Here is a 14,121-nt window from a genome sequence, read left to right as displayed (position 1 = left end):
CAACTGGATCATCTTTTCCTTTCAGTCCCTGGGCCTCCAGCAGGTGTGAAGGCAGCAGCCGCATCCAACTCAGTGGTATTTGTGTCCTGGCTTCCTCCTCTCAAAGTCAACGGCATCATCAGGAAATACACTGTTTTCTGCTCCAACCCACACCCCACAGTATGTAGAGCTATGAACAGCTCAGCTTTTTGAGCTGTGTGCATTTCAAATGAACTGATCATTTAGGCAATTGGGCTATAAAACCAGCGTGTTCTCATTCCAACGTCGTCAAATACAACCGCTTTTGCAGTGATTTTGACATAAGATCAGAATGCCAATATCCACCTTTTGCAACTGTAATGGGCAGCATCAGCTGAGAACACAGTCTGACAGAGACGTTTGCTGTTATGACACCCCGAACTCTCAGAGGTGCAACACATTTCATGCAGTCAGGCAGTTACCTGCTGAAAGGCCTGGTTGGTGGATGTGGGATTGACTCAATGTAGAACTCATTGATGTGTCTTTTTCACAATCAGAATCAGAATCACCGTTATTGCCATTGTGTCAAGACATTTGACTCATTTTAGTTATATGTTTCTCAGTGTAAATGTACATAAATACACATAAAAGCTGGGAAAAGCCTGTGCTTACTCCGAGGAGAAACAAGTTGTCTGAAGAACAATTTGTGAGTCTCCTCCTCATGAGGTGTACCACTCCTTTAGTGATAGATGTGTTGTATAAACTGGACTAGTCTGCTATGAAGCCATGGCTTGGTGAGTGAGCTACTTTACTCAGTGTGTTTGAGTTTGTTTGGCCTTATCTAAATGTAGTTCATATGTCAGAGGTATAGGTAATCCTTATATTATTATTATTATTATTATTATTATTATTATTATTATTATTATTATTATTATTATTAAATATGAAATGGAAATATGAAGTTGTGACAGTCCTGAATGTGTTTCCCTCGCCCAGGTGAGCAGTGAGTTTGAGGCGGCCCCAGATGTCTTCTTCTACCGTATCCCCAACCTGAGCAGGAACCGTCAGTACAGTATCTGGGTGGTGGCAGTCACCGCTGCTGGCCCGGGGAACAGCAGTGAAATCATCACTGTCAAACCCATGGCTGAGGGTAGGTGCAACTGATCTTTAGTTTGATAGTCAGAGCTTAATGAAGCTGAAATGCTCGTACTGTGTCCCACATTCGATTGCCTGATTCTATACTGATTCTATATGAACTGTAATGTGCAAGATGGGATACATCATTTTGTAGAATAGGTGTTAAATTGATGAGAAAAGAAATCACAGCATTTGGCAGCATACAGTGTAAATTATACCATGTTACTGCCAATTATTATCTTTTAATAGTAATAGTAATAGTGATATTATAAAAGTACATTGTACACTCCAGCACATTAAACTGTGAGATAAAATGCAAACAGGATCCCTTGTTGCTGATTATCCTGCTCCTACCCCAACTCACTTCACCCACGCCGGGGTGTGAAAACCTAGCTTATTTCTGGTATCTCCTCATAGGAAGACAGGAAGGACAGCATCAGCTGAATGTAAACGACCCTGTGTTTGGCCCTGTCAACACTTAACATGCTTGGTGAGAGCTGATAAGCTGATCGCATATGTTGATAAACCCCATGGTGTCTGGAGTCAAGACCCACAGCTCCTATCAGGACATTCACATCCTGTCAGAGGTCTATGTGATCGATGTCCCCCCTTCCCTGCTCCACTGCTTAGATAAAGAGACAAATACCATCAGGATGTGGCCCCTGAGCTTGTGGCCCTAGCTCAGTGAGCTCAAGGGTCAGAGAGTAAATGAAAGGAAAACAAATACAAAAAACTCTCTCAAATAATTTAGAAAACAAGAACATATGGGTTAGTTACTGCATCTCCTCTGTGGGCTGATGAAAGGTATGTATTTTTGTAGCTCCAGCTCGGATCTTGACCTTCAACAGGACAGTAACGACCCCCTGGATGAGGGACATTGTGCTGCCGTGTAAAGCAGTGGGTGATCCATCTCCAACCATCAAGTGGCTGAAGGAGATGTGAGTACAGTGGAGGGGATTGAGGTGCTGTCAAAGATAAATACGTATACATTCAGCATTCAGCAGTGCATTGACAACATGTTAATTCTAACTCATCTATGGTTCAGCAATGGAACCCCAGCACCTGTTGTGATTGACAGTCGGCGCAGCGTCCACGGTAACGGCAGCCTTGTTATTCGCACGGTGAAAGCAGAGGATTCTGGGAACTACACTTGTGTGACCAGCAACAGTTTTGGGTCAGACAAAATTGTCCTCAACCTACAGGTTCAAGGTAGGACATATAACATTTCTGTTCCAGCCATTACCAACCAGTGCCCAGCAGACTGCAGAGCACACAGCTGATGTTTTTAGGCACGATCTGATATCACCAAGTAAATTTTGTCCCTGGATCAAGGACTAACTTTTTTGTCCAGGATTCACATTACAACCATTACCCCTCTCATTAGCACGACTGACAGCACATGCAACTTTATGTATGTGAATTGAAAAACAGAGGGATTACCTAGGATGAATGTGACTTGGTGGTGGTTCTGGACCAACACTTAACAACAGCCCAGGATATGGACGCCTTGATAACCCAGGAGGGTAATAATAAGGAGAATTAAAGCACACATGGCCAAGGTGCAGGCATGGTCGCTAACGTTAGTTTTTTAGAAAAATACCACCAGACACAGGCTTGGCTCCAATACAAACATTTAAGCAGCAAGCTGCCTTTTAGCCTGCTTAGCTTAGCTAAGCTTAGCAGGTACAGCTAAAGTTACCATAAGTCCTGTAACATCTGTTTTTCACACATATTTATTTACCATTAAATACAACCTACAGAGGTTAGATACATATAATAATTCCCCAACCCTAAAACAGTTTGTAGAGGAAGCTGCCTTTTAGCCTACGTAGCTTAGCTTAGCTTAGCAGGTAGAGCTAACATTTAGCTAAGCTTTGCAGATAGAGCTAATGTTACCAAAAGTCCTGTAACATCTTCTTTCTTTTTTTAATGATTATTTTTTTCAGGCTTTTATTGCCTTTATGTGACAGGACAGTGTGAGCGTAAAAGGGGGAGAGAGAGAGGGAGATATGCAGCAAAGGGCCAAGGCTGGGGTCAAACCTGCGGTCGCTGCGGCGAGGATACAACCTCTGTATATGGAGCGCCACTCTATCCAATGAGCCACCAGATCCCCCTGTAACATCTATTTTTCACATATATTCTTTTCCATTAAATAGCCCTAACAGAGGTTTAATATATATTTAGTAATTCCCTCACCCCAAAAATGTGCTTAAAATCCAAGTAAATCTCTGCATGCGGTTGCTGCTTGAATAGCTTTGAAATAGGCTTTTTTTTCTTTCTGAGTGGTTAATTGCATGGCAAACTATGAATGATATCACAGTCGAGAAAAGCTGCTGATTGGTTCATGTAATGTGAATCCTGGACGAACAAGTTAATCATGGGTCCAGGGACAACACTTACTTGCTGATATCAAATGGTGCATGTTTTCGGCACGTTACACCTGTTGATTGATATTTATGCATATACAGATCTGATTTGCTAATGCTCTGTGCAGTGCAAGTGAACTTGTTGGTTCTACGCATTTCTTTCTGACACTAGTGCTAATAGTCATTGATTTGTGGGCCTTTCCTTCAGTTCCACCTGACCAGCCTCGCCTCACAGTGACCAAGACAACCACCACCTCAATAACCCTCTCCTGGATCCCTGGAGACAACGGAGGCAGCTCCATAAGAGGTCACCTACAAACAACCCTGCCCTCTTTCACTGATTTTGCTTGTGTTGTTTGGTTTGTTTTTTCAGTTTTCCTTGCTGTTCATTAACATTCATTTCCCCACACGTCTTCTTCTGCAGGTTACATTCTGCAGTACTCAGAGGATAACAGTGAGCAGTGGGGCAACTTTGCCATCAGTCCCAGTGAGCGCTCCTATCGGCTGGAGAACCTCAAGTGTGGCACCTGGTACAAGTTCACACTTACAGCCCAGAATGCAGTGGGGCCAGGACGCATCAGTGAAATTATTGAAGCAAAGACTCATGGGAAAGGTATAAACAAAGAGGCACATAATATAGTTGTTCATTTAGATTTTCTGTTGGCGTAAAAACTCTCGGAAAACTAAGTTGGCGATCCATACATCTAGTTGACAACAGAGTATTTATTTACTGATAAGACTATTCAGAGGTTTTATTTGTTGTCAACAATAGAGTTTTATTTTTTCTCAGTGAGCTTGTAATACAGCCCAGTTTTCTACTTGTTAATCTCTTTGAAACCTGAGCAAATTGGCTTGATTTCTTACAAAAACACAGGAATAAGGCAATGAGCAACAGAAAATAAATTACCCAAATAACAGCAAGAAAGTAGTAAAAAGCTCAAGGATATTAGCTAAAAATTTGTTTAAAAGAAGAAAGGAAAAGAGACAGAAAAAAAATGTTAAAAAACGAACAAAGACATGACCTGGAAACATAGCTTGCAAAATTCATAATTCTGTAACATAATTTGAAATATGTAATTATGATGTCATTATTTAATGAAGATATTTCTTCTTTAGCTTTTAAAAAAATAATGTTCTAAATCTATTTATTACTTTCAATTCATGGAGCATTTCTTATCAAGTTGTTCTTTGCCTTGCACCAATTTGCTCAGGGTTCAAATGCTTGTGAATGGCACCTGAAACCAGCACTAGAAAAGTGTTGTCACTCCAGTTTCATAGGGTAAATATCTCATATAATGTCCCTTTAAATGGGAGAAAAACACAAAGTAATTTCTTTAACACATATTGCCTTTTTCTTTGCTAATAATGTAATTGCTTTTAAAATGAAGCAGTACACCGTGCAATGTAATAACTTGTTAAAATACCATGACATTTAAATTTTATTATGGCTAAAGTTAACAGTCAATTAATGGAATTAATCAACATAAACTTATGGGGCAACTGTTTTCATGTGTGGTTTATGATTATGTTATGTTTTAAGTCATTTTGAGGCAAAAATGTGAAACATTTACACACTACAAATTATGTTTGATTCCAAATATGTATGTTTGCTGGTTTCCTGTCCTCTACAAAAGTAAGTCGGGTTTTGGATTATTGGTCAGACAAAAGACATCACCTGTAATTAACACTTTTCTGATATTTTCTTAGAGCAGATGATAAACTGAGTCAATGACCAGCTAACAAATAATTGTTAGTGAACTTTAGGCTTTGGCAATATCTAGTCTTTCAAACCTTCAAATCTTCCTTAAATTTCTGCAGGTTAAAATCACTAAGTTAGCTGTAAAAAATATGCTGTTATTCCCCACGCTCTCGCTTAGCCTGCTGGCCGCCAGCAATATACAGTCCTGTAACTTCTCCCTCCACCATTGGGTGTCGCTGTGTCTTTAGCTCAACTGCCTCTTCCACTGTACAGAGTTCTGGTGGTGCATGCTTTGCACTACATACAATGAGTTTAATAGAAAGAGGAGTGCCTGTGTCTATGACAGTACTGAAACAATACTATATTACTATAATACCATAATACCATGATAGTGACCAAGCCTTAGTGGTGCCCTACATTTAGTTCTTAGTACTTCTAATTATTAAAAGGGTTCATGCTTTCTTACCAAAAACACTGCAGCTTTCCTCTTCTCCCTCTTCAGAACCTCAGTACTCTAAAGACCAGGAGCTCTTTACAAGCATCAACGCCACTCGTGTCAAGCTCAACCTAAATGGCTGGAATAATGGTGGATGCCCCATCACCTCCTTCACCCTCGAGTACCGGCCTGTAGACTCACCCACATGGACCACGGCACAGCGCACCTCCCTCACCAAGAGCTACATCCTGTACGACCTGCAGGAGGCCACCTGGTATGAGCTGCAGATGAAAGTCTACAACAGCGCCGGCTACGCTGAGAAGAGAGTCAAGTTTGCAACACTCAGCTATGATGGCAGTGAGTTAGCACAATATACCTCCCTCAGCCAGACACAAATCAAACATTTCTGTTTTTAGGATTCCTACAATGCCTACAACGATATTAATGATGTTTTAATTCCCATGTGAGTTGAGTACCAGTTTCTTTCATAACATACTATGTGACCTCTGCACAGGTACCATAGCACCTTTGGTGAAGGCACCCAATGTGAGTGAGGACAACTCTGGGGGCGGTGAAGGTTTGAAGATGATGGTGACCATTTCCTGTGTGTTGGTGGGCATCGTTGTCATCTTCATCGGGCTGCTGGTGCTGAGGAGGAGGAGGAGGGAGCAAAGGCTCAAGAGGCTCCGAGGTGAGATGAGAGTCTAACATGACAGATTTCAGCTTCCATTTTCCCATATTCATCAAGCAAAGTGATTTTTCCTGTTTGTTTTCCAGATGCAAAAAGTTTAGCTGAGATGCTCATGAGGTAAGAAGCAACTGCACTGCATGGCCATTGTAACGACAAGTATCCCAGTATGCACACTGCTCTGTTGTCTAATGAGAATTCATTACAGCAGGAGTTTCTGGCAATTCAGATATTTTTTGTGTTTTGTGCTCCCCAGTAAAAACACTCGTCCAGCAGAGCCAATTAATAAACAGCAACAGACACTCCGCATGCACATTGACATCCCCAGAGCCCAGCTACTGATTGAGGAGAGAGACACCATGGAAACTGTTGGTAAGCTCATCGCTAGTGTGTACACAGTCTGGTACCACACAAGAAACTGCAGTTTTTTCTGTTGTTGTTGTGCTTTTTAAAGCCACTCATTGTCATGCTGAGCCTGTTGTTTCTGTCCCACAGATGACAGGTCCACTGTGTTACTGACTGATAACGACTTCGGGGAGACCCAGAAACAGAAGTCATCCACAGTCACCCACACAGTCCACTACCAGTCCCTGTCCCAGGCCACCGGTCCACTGGTAGATGTGTCCGACGCCAGACCAGGAACCAGTAAGTCCAGTACGGACGCTTTTTTTTTTTTTTCATAACAAACTAAATGTTGTATATGTGAATTTCTTTGTGCCTTTTGTTTACCGCTGAGACAGGAAAAGGAAAAGACTGTTCCTTTTCCGAGCAGTCATTTAGTTCCTGTGTGTGTGTGCGTGTGTTTCCTCCATTGATGTGCCTTTAGTTGAAAATGAAGCCTGCAAGCTAGTTCAACTCAAGTCACCACAAAATTAAATTTTTCTTATAATTTTGATTTTAATTTGTTATTTAACGTTATAAAAGTGGAATTTTGTGTGGCTCTTTCTTTCTCCAATTTTTGTGATCAGTGTGCTCACATTCAGTGGCACTCCACCTGATTGGTCAGCTTGTGTATGGGCAGGAAACTTATTACCTCAGAAATTGGTACTGCACAGACTCTGGCTCCGAATGACATCACCAGAGCAAGATGGCAGCAGCCATATCCGGGATATTTTAGCTTCACTTCTGTACAGCTGGGGTAAGGGGAAATGTGTCATCCATCTTTAATACAGTCTTCAATTTTGGCACATTACCGTCAGCTGTATATTCGATATTATCATCACTCCCAGCTATCTGCCATGCTTAGCTTGTGGAGAACAATGAGGCCGAAATTCTATATTTCCAGAATTAATAATTCCATGAGTAACCAGCCTGAATTGTTGTAGTCTTCATGGTAAAGATGGTTAATAATATGGCAGGTATGATATGAAGGAAGCTGGAGTACCATAGCTTTTTTATTTCATTTAGTTATTTATCTTTTTCATTTTTTATGCTTAGTATCAGTTTCTAATATATCTGTGTATGTCACATGGTGATGTGTCTGTGTAAGTTGGCTTGACTTGTGGAAAATATCTGTCCAAAGCACCATGTGTGTTTGGGTAAGGAAGGCGCAGGTTTCAGAAATTTTGGTGGCAACTGATAGAAGCTGCAGAGAATTTGTCATCACGATAATTTAATTTAGTTTAGTCATGTCCTTCCCATGACCAACACCCTGCACTCTCCTCTTCATTCTCAGATCCTACTGCCCGCCGCACAGCCAAAGCAGGCCCAGCTGCTCGCAACCGCTACGCCAGCCAGTGGACCCTGAACCGCCCACACCCCCCTGTCTCCTCCCACACTCTCAGCACTGACTGGAGGCTGCCCACCCCCAGAGTGGCAGGCTCTGTTGACAAGGAAAGTGACAGCTACAGCGTCAGCCCATCTCAGGACACAGGTCAGTAACATCTCTGAATACACTAAACGCCGCTCCTCATCTCAAACTAATCCCTGTCAGCTGTCTTTACTTTAACAAAGTGACATCCCAACAATTCTGTCACTAACTCTTACACTTATCCCTCCACTAACCCCGGCCCACATCCAGACCGAGCACGGAGCAGTATGGTGTCAACAGAGAGCGCGTCCTCGACGTACGAGGAGCTCGCGAGAGCCTATGAGCACGCCAAGATGGAGGAGCAGCTGCGCCATGCCAAATTCACCATTACCGAATGCTTTATTTCTGACACATCTTCAGAGCAGATGACAGCAGGCACCAACGACTACACAGACAGCCTGACCTCCAGCACACCGTCTGAGTCAGGCATCTGCCGCTTCACTGCGTCCCCACCCAAGCCTCAGGACGTCAGCCGGGTCATGAACATGGCCGTGCCCAAGGCCCACAGACCGGGTGAGGCCACACGTCTGTCTCAGCGTGAAGCCCAACATGCTAACCTTTATTTACATCTTAACACTAATCCCTTCACTTCCACCTCCAGTCTAATGTTATTATCCACCCACTAACTGTGACTGATGCTGACAGTCAATGAAGAGATGCAAAATGTGTTCAAGCTGATGACTGTCTCACTTCAGTTAGGCCTACAGTCTATAAGAGAAAAATTTTGAAACCTTTAAATGAAACAAAAAAAGTTCATGAGATTTCAATTCAAACCTTGCAGATCTTAATGAGAAACTATGATGTGCGGCTGCTATGTTGAAACTAAATGAGAGAGTTTATTTTATTTATTGTACCAACGTATATGATTGATGTTTTACACCTAAATAGAGTGCTAACGAGATCCAGCGGTCACAGACTGTACTGTCAGGAAAGGCCACAATGTTACCAGAATATTACTCATTTAAATCATTGCTATCTTTTTGACCCTTTCAGAATTTTCTTGACATCGACAGTTTCAACAAAGTATCGTCAAAATTAGCATCAATTCTCATCCCAAGTCCTCACACATCGCAGCTTTGCAGTGGATGTTTGCGTCTACATATTACACTCTAGATATCCCTCTGCGCCTGCTGTTGACCTTTCAGGGTGCTGCTACAGCACATGGTGGGATGATGCAGCACGTGGTTATGTTTATACAAGAACAGCACATGGCAACTAATGCCAGAACATTAACAAATGCACATGATGGGACAGATGGTTAGGATTAGCGGAAAGAGGCACATTATAAGATGTGAAAAAAAAATAAATCAGATTCAGACAGGCAGCAAACAGTGGACTCTGTCCTGTCCAGCTGCACTTTCACCTGACACCATTCAACGGCATTTCATGTGCACACAAAAGGTGCCTTTTGGTGTCACAAACTTAGGCCGAAAGGACTGTCAAACAGGTGCTATTTTACGAGTTCAGAATGAGAACAGACTGAAATATCACCTTGAATAAGAATTTGAAGAAATATTGTTCATGATGATGATCAAAATACTGCTTAATGTATTCTAAAAAGTGACAATTAAGCAAATCTGCAGTTAACAAGTTGAGACTTTTAATTTGTGTAACTGGAACATACTCCTTTGTGTGTACTGACACATATCAGTTAATATACTGGACATAAAGATTATGTTTTGTTAGATTATTTACATTTGATTTCATAAAACTGTAATAATGAGTGTAATGGGGTCAGCAGAAGACAAGGTCAGTGTCTGAGAGAGGACACAGGAAGACAGCTTCATAAGCTGACAATGCTGTGAAGGTGAGTAAAAAAGAGTCTCTCTTTTTCGAAGCAAGTCTTTGAAAGCAAACACACAGAGTCAACATCAGGTGGAACGTCAGCTCACTGCAGCTACCTGATGGTTTCAACAGCTGTCTGATGCTGTTGGAATTCTCACCTTTCAGACTGACATTAATAAAGAAAAGAGGTTTGAGAGTTGAGTAGATGTTGGGCAGGAGTGTGTGCATGGCTCTAACTGTGATGTGTGCGTGTCATCCTGCAGGTGGCGAGTTGGTTCACCTTCCTCCGTACCTGCGCATGGACTTCCTGTTAAACCGAGGCATGTCCTGCTCGGGGTCATCTAGGGGGACAGCTAGTGGGGAAAGAGCGGCCATGGGTCAGGCCTGTCTGGAGCCCCAGAAAAGTCGCTCACTGAAGCGGCCCTCTCGCATGGCTCCCCCAACACCCACAGAGGCCCCTCAGGCCAGCAGGGACCCAGTGGCCCAGTGGCAGCCTGGCTCTGCGGCCACGCTCCCCCACAGAGAGGGCTCCGAGCTGGCTCAGGCCGCCAAGCTCAGCACCTCCCAGGAGTCCCTGCTGGACTCACGAGGACATCTCAAACAGAGCAGCAACCCCTACGCAAAGTCCTACACACTGGTATAACAGCAGGGGCCACTCGGGGGACTAGAACTCACTCTAACACTGGACTTAACACTCAAGTGCAGTAAACTGACTTTCACCATGCAGTTCTGTATATATGCCCCCCCCCTCCAAGGGCAGGGTCACTTTTACTAATCTCCTTTTATTCATTTTAGAGCGTTCTTTTATCTCTTCTTTGTTTTTCTTTTTTTTTCTTTTTCTTTTTTTGTTTCACTTGAGAAAAAAAATTCACTCACGGAAATGACTCCAGCCGGAGTTTTGCCAAACTAATTGAGTTATGAGGGAGCATTATTTATTCATGATTATTGTTAATTCTTTATAATTAATCAGTGATTATTAATTGTTAGTTGTCAGCTATTAATGATCATTAATTATTGATTACTGAATGGTCTATTATTACCATTACTACAATGTTTTCATAAGAACCCGGACATCTTTTTTTGTTGGGTTTTTTTTCTGGAGTGGAAGATGACTATTTGGAGTCATTTTTTTCCTATGGAATATCCTTCTGAAACACAGAATGAAACTTGGGAGAAATCTTGGAATGAAAGCAATTGACACCAGTCCAAACTTTTCAGCTGCTCTCAAATTGTTACTTTTTTTGTTGGGTTTTTTTTGGAAGAAAAAAAAATCTATTTCCTATGGATGCATGGGGACTGACCAATTTAAAAGACAATGAAGATTACGGTCATGGCTGGACAGCCCAGTCGAGCATTTTGTCACACTATGAAATGATCCAATGTGAAGATTTATTATTCTTATTACTATAAATATATATATAAAAAGAGAAATCACTTTTATTTGTGGATATTACAGGGAAGAATTGATTTGGTTAATAAAGTCCTTAGTCATGTTTGCACATATCTTGTTTTAATTAGGAAATTGAGTCTCTGTTGATCTTTCTCTCTGTCCCATTCTCTGATGGTGCAATATGAAAAAAGATATAAAAAGTATATGAAAACTATTGCTCTATACTGTACTGTAATGATGAAAAATAACTATGTTGTGAGTATACTTATAGGGCGGGACACACTCCAGCTATGTATTCAGGTGTAGTTTACCACTGCTTGTTTGCCAGGGTGGTAAATCACGTTAGCTAGATTAGGGAGGGTTGAGAGAACTAATGGTTTGCACTTCACAACACCCCGACTCAAGTGTGTCCAGATAGATCCTCCTACTCTCAGTGCACTAGGTAGAGTCTTCAGGGCTCTCACTCCTCAGTAGATCTACTGTTGCTGCATTGCAGTGATGCTCCTCTACAGGGAAAAAAAAGAAAAAAAAAAACTTGAGACAATCCAGCAGAATCCCCCTTCAAACCAAACCTATAATGTCTATGGGAAATATCTAAAAGAACAAAAAAAAGATGTGGTTCTACGTAAGAAGCTGTTTTTGTTCCTGTCTACCCTGGCCACTTTCTGTTCTTTCTGTTCCTTTGGGTTAGCCTGAAGGGAGAAGAGTTTGATCCAAAATGCTGTGAGGTCATTCTGTCAGTTTCTATGATTAGTTTCTATGATTAACTGTCTTCATTCTGATTATACATTTTAATGAAAAAAGAAACAAAACATGTCACTTTTTATTTTTAACATGAGTGTTCACCGTGGTGGCACTGGAATAAAGAGAAACTAACACAAAGTTCAAATTTGATTAATAAAATGGCTGTTCCCCAAAGTGTCCTCCACAGCTGTGCCCTGAGTGACTGATGGTGGTGTGGAGATGAAGCTCAGAGAGCAGCGCTGGGCTCTGCTCTGTGGCTGCTTGAAACATGAGTCCCAGCAGGAGACCCTGAGTCCTCCACTTCTTTTCATCATGACAGCATGATGGTAGCAGTGAGCTAGTTTTTTATGTTGGTCAGTCATATCATCATCTGTAATTCATACAGGCATTCAAAGAAAACACATAATAGACGCACTTACATTTCTGGGCCATTGTGTTGTTTTTTCTTCCCAATCATTTTTCATTTCTTCCCAGTGCATACTGAGAAAAATGCCATCCCTTTTAACCCACAAGAAGCAGGGCAGGAAAATGGATGAATAAATGAACAAGTTCAGACCATGGATGTATTAAGAAACCTAGATACAGCATTCAAGACTTGGCACACACCAGAGACTTGCGGTGGCCAAGTGCAGCTGAACGGGTAACTTCTGGTTAAGTGCTCCATAAACTTGAATTGGGATAAAATAATTTAATCTTGTGGATCATCCAGACTTTGGAAATGCTATTGGACAGAATGGATTAAATCCTGAGTGAAAAGAGACCTCTCACAGGGGTTGTGACACCAAAAGCACCAAACTTGTAGTCAACCCTTTGGCCAGCGTTAAGTTAGCCGCTCAGCCGCACTCGGCCGCCATATGTGTGTTTGCTTTATGGGCCAAACAGTGTGTAATTAGTGCTGATCATCCTCGGATCATCTGGGTCATTTTATAAGCTGCAGAAAAACCATTTTGGCTTCATGCGCTTCAGAACACCTCTCAAAGGAATGCATGGGCCCAGGGTTTAACGCTGTATCCACTTCCTTTAAGACATCCATGATTTACAGATGTAAGTTTATGGGAGAAAGTATTTTTGGGCCCCATGACATCACCTGATGGACCCCGATGGTGTCATTCTACTTTTGACCTGATGCTGTTCTGGGGGCTTGGTTCAGACAACAACTTGAAAAATCAGTTTCCCCACCAACAAAGCCTCAAAAAACCACAATCCAATGCAAGTAGAGGCATGTTGTATTGGGGTGTAGCTATAATCTGGAAGCTAATGAGGAAGACTTGTTTTCCAGGTCAGTCTTCACAGACAAATTAAACAATAACTCAGTGAGCCCCAGTTGTCCTTGAATATATGTTTATACGAATCTGTCCAGCAGGCTGTTGGTACAGAACGAGTCTATGGATAGAGCTATACCAAAAACTTAAAATAACAACATAATAACATAACATGGCTCAGTCTAATACAATGTATCACACATCACACAAACATATGTACAATACTAACAATCACAGTGCTATCTAAGCCTTTGTCCAGACTGTTAACACGGGAGTCAGGAACATCTACAAAGTCCTTATCATCTCTTACCCTCCAGGCACCCTCCTCACATATTACATGCCAAGAGGGAAGAACTCTGAGGCCTCTCAATATTTTCAACCATGGACGATTCAAACATCATGAAATTCCATCATGGTGCCACCTTGTGTTGGATATTCACACTACACATTTATTCTTAACAGTTCTGAGACTGTACACTCAAAAAAATGAAACATTGACTTTGATAAAATGTATTTTGTCAAATGGTTCCACATAATTGTATTAGGTTGGTTAAAAGTAAATATGTTAAGTTCATCTAATATAATAAACTTATATTACAGTAACACAATGACTTTGAATTGAACCAACTAAAAATAAATACCTTTTGACCAACAAGATAGGTTTAAGCTTATCTAAAATAAATGAATTATGTTTTATGGACTTACACAATATATTTAAATTGTATATTTGTATATTTTATATTTGTCCTTTATTTGTTTCAGTTAAATAATAAATTTAATTTAATTAAAGTTCAAGTATTGAAAACATTAGGTTTTCATCTAATTTAGTTTTTATTATTTGATTTA

General features: G+C 41.3%; 1 protein-coding gene across 2 annotated transcripts in view; it reads left to right on the top strand.

The window, feature by feature from the left end:
- The window catches only part of dscama (Down syndrome cell adhesion molecule a), a 129,265-nt gene extending 115,480 nt beyond the window's left edge, over positions 1-13,785 (top strand). The window contains exons 20-33 of one of the 2 annotated variants that reach the window (XM_088088407.1): positions 26-159; positions 955-1,108; positions 1,916-2,033; positions 2,141-2,304; positions 3,670-3,768; positions 3,886-4,074; positions 5,663-5,953; positions 6,111-6,287; positions 6,374-6,404; positions 6,541-6,656; positions 6,780-6,938; positions 7,960-8,157; positions 8,305-8,607; positions 10,143-13,785. In XM_088088407.1, the coding sequence (XP_087944533.1) occupies positions 26-159; positions 955-1,108; positions 1,916-2,033; positions 2,141-2,304; positions 3,670-3,768; positions 3,886-4,074; positions 5,663-5,953; positions 6,111-6,287; positions 6,374-6,404; positions 6,541-6,656; positions 6,780-6,938; positions 7,960-8,157; positions 8,305-8,607; positions 10,143-10,522 (2,513 nt within the window). In that variant the 3' untranslated portion in view covers positions 10,523-13,785. The remainder of the gene's footprint in view (positions 1-25; positions 160-954; positions 1,109-1,915; positions 2,034-2,140; positions 2,305-3,669; positions 3,769-3,885; positions 4,075-5,662; positions 5,954-6,110; positions 6,288-6,373; positions 6,405-6,540; positions 6,657-6,779; positions 6,939-7,959; positions 8,158-8,304; positions 8,608-10,142) is intronic. The other variant, XM_042499673.2, reaches the window with a different exon arrangement.
- The last annotated feature ends 336 nt before the right edge of the window (positions 13,786-14,121 follow it).

This window comes from Plectropomus leopardus, chromosome 15 (genome assembly GCF_026936395.1).
Source record: "Plectropomus leopardus strain MGB_pleo_1.0 chromosome 15, ASM2693639v1, whole genome shotgun sequence".
NCBI classification, from domain to species: domain Eukaryota; kingdom Metazoa; phylum Chordata; class Actinopteri; order Perciformes; family Serranidae; genus Plectropomus; species Plectropomus leopardus.
Note: the sequence above shows the minus strand (reverse complement) of the source record. Positions and strands in the feature narration are given on the sequence as shown.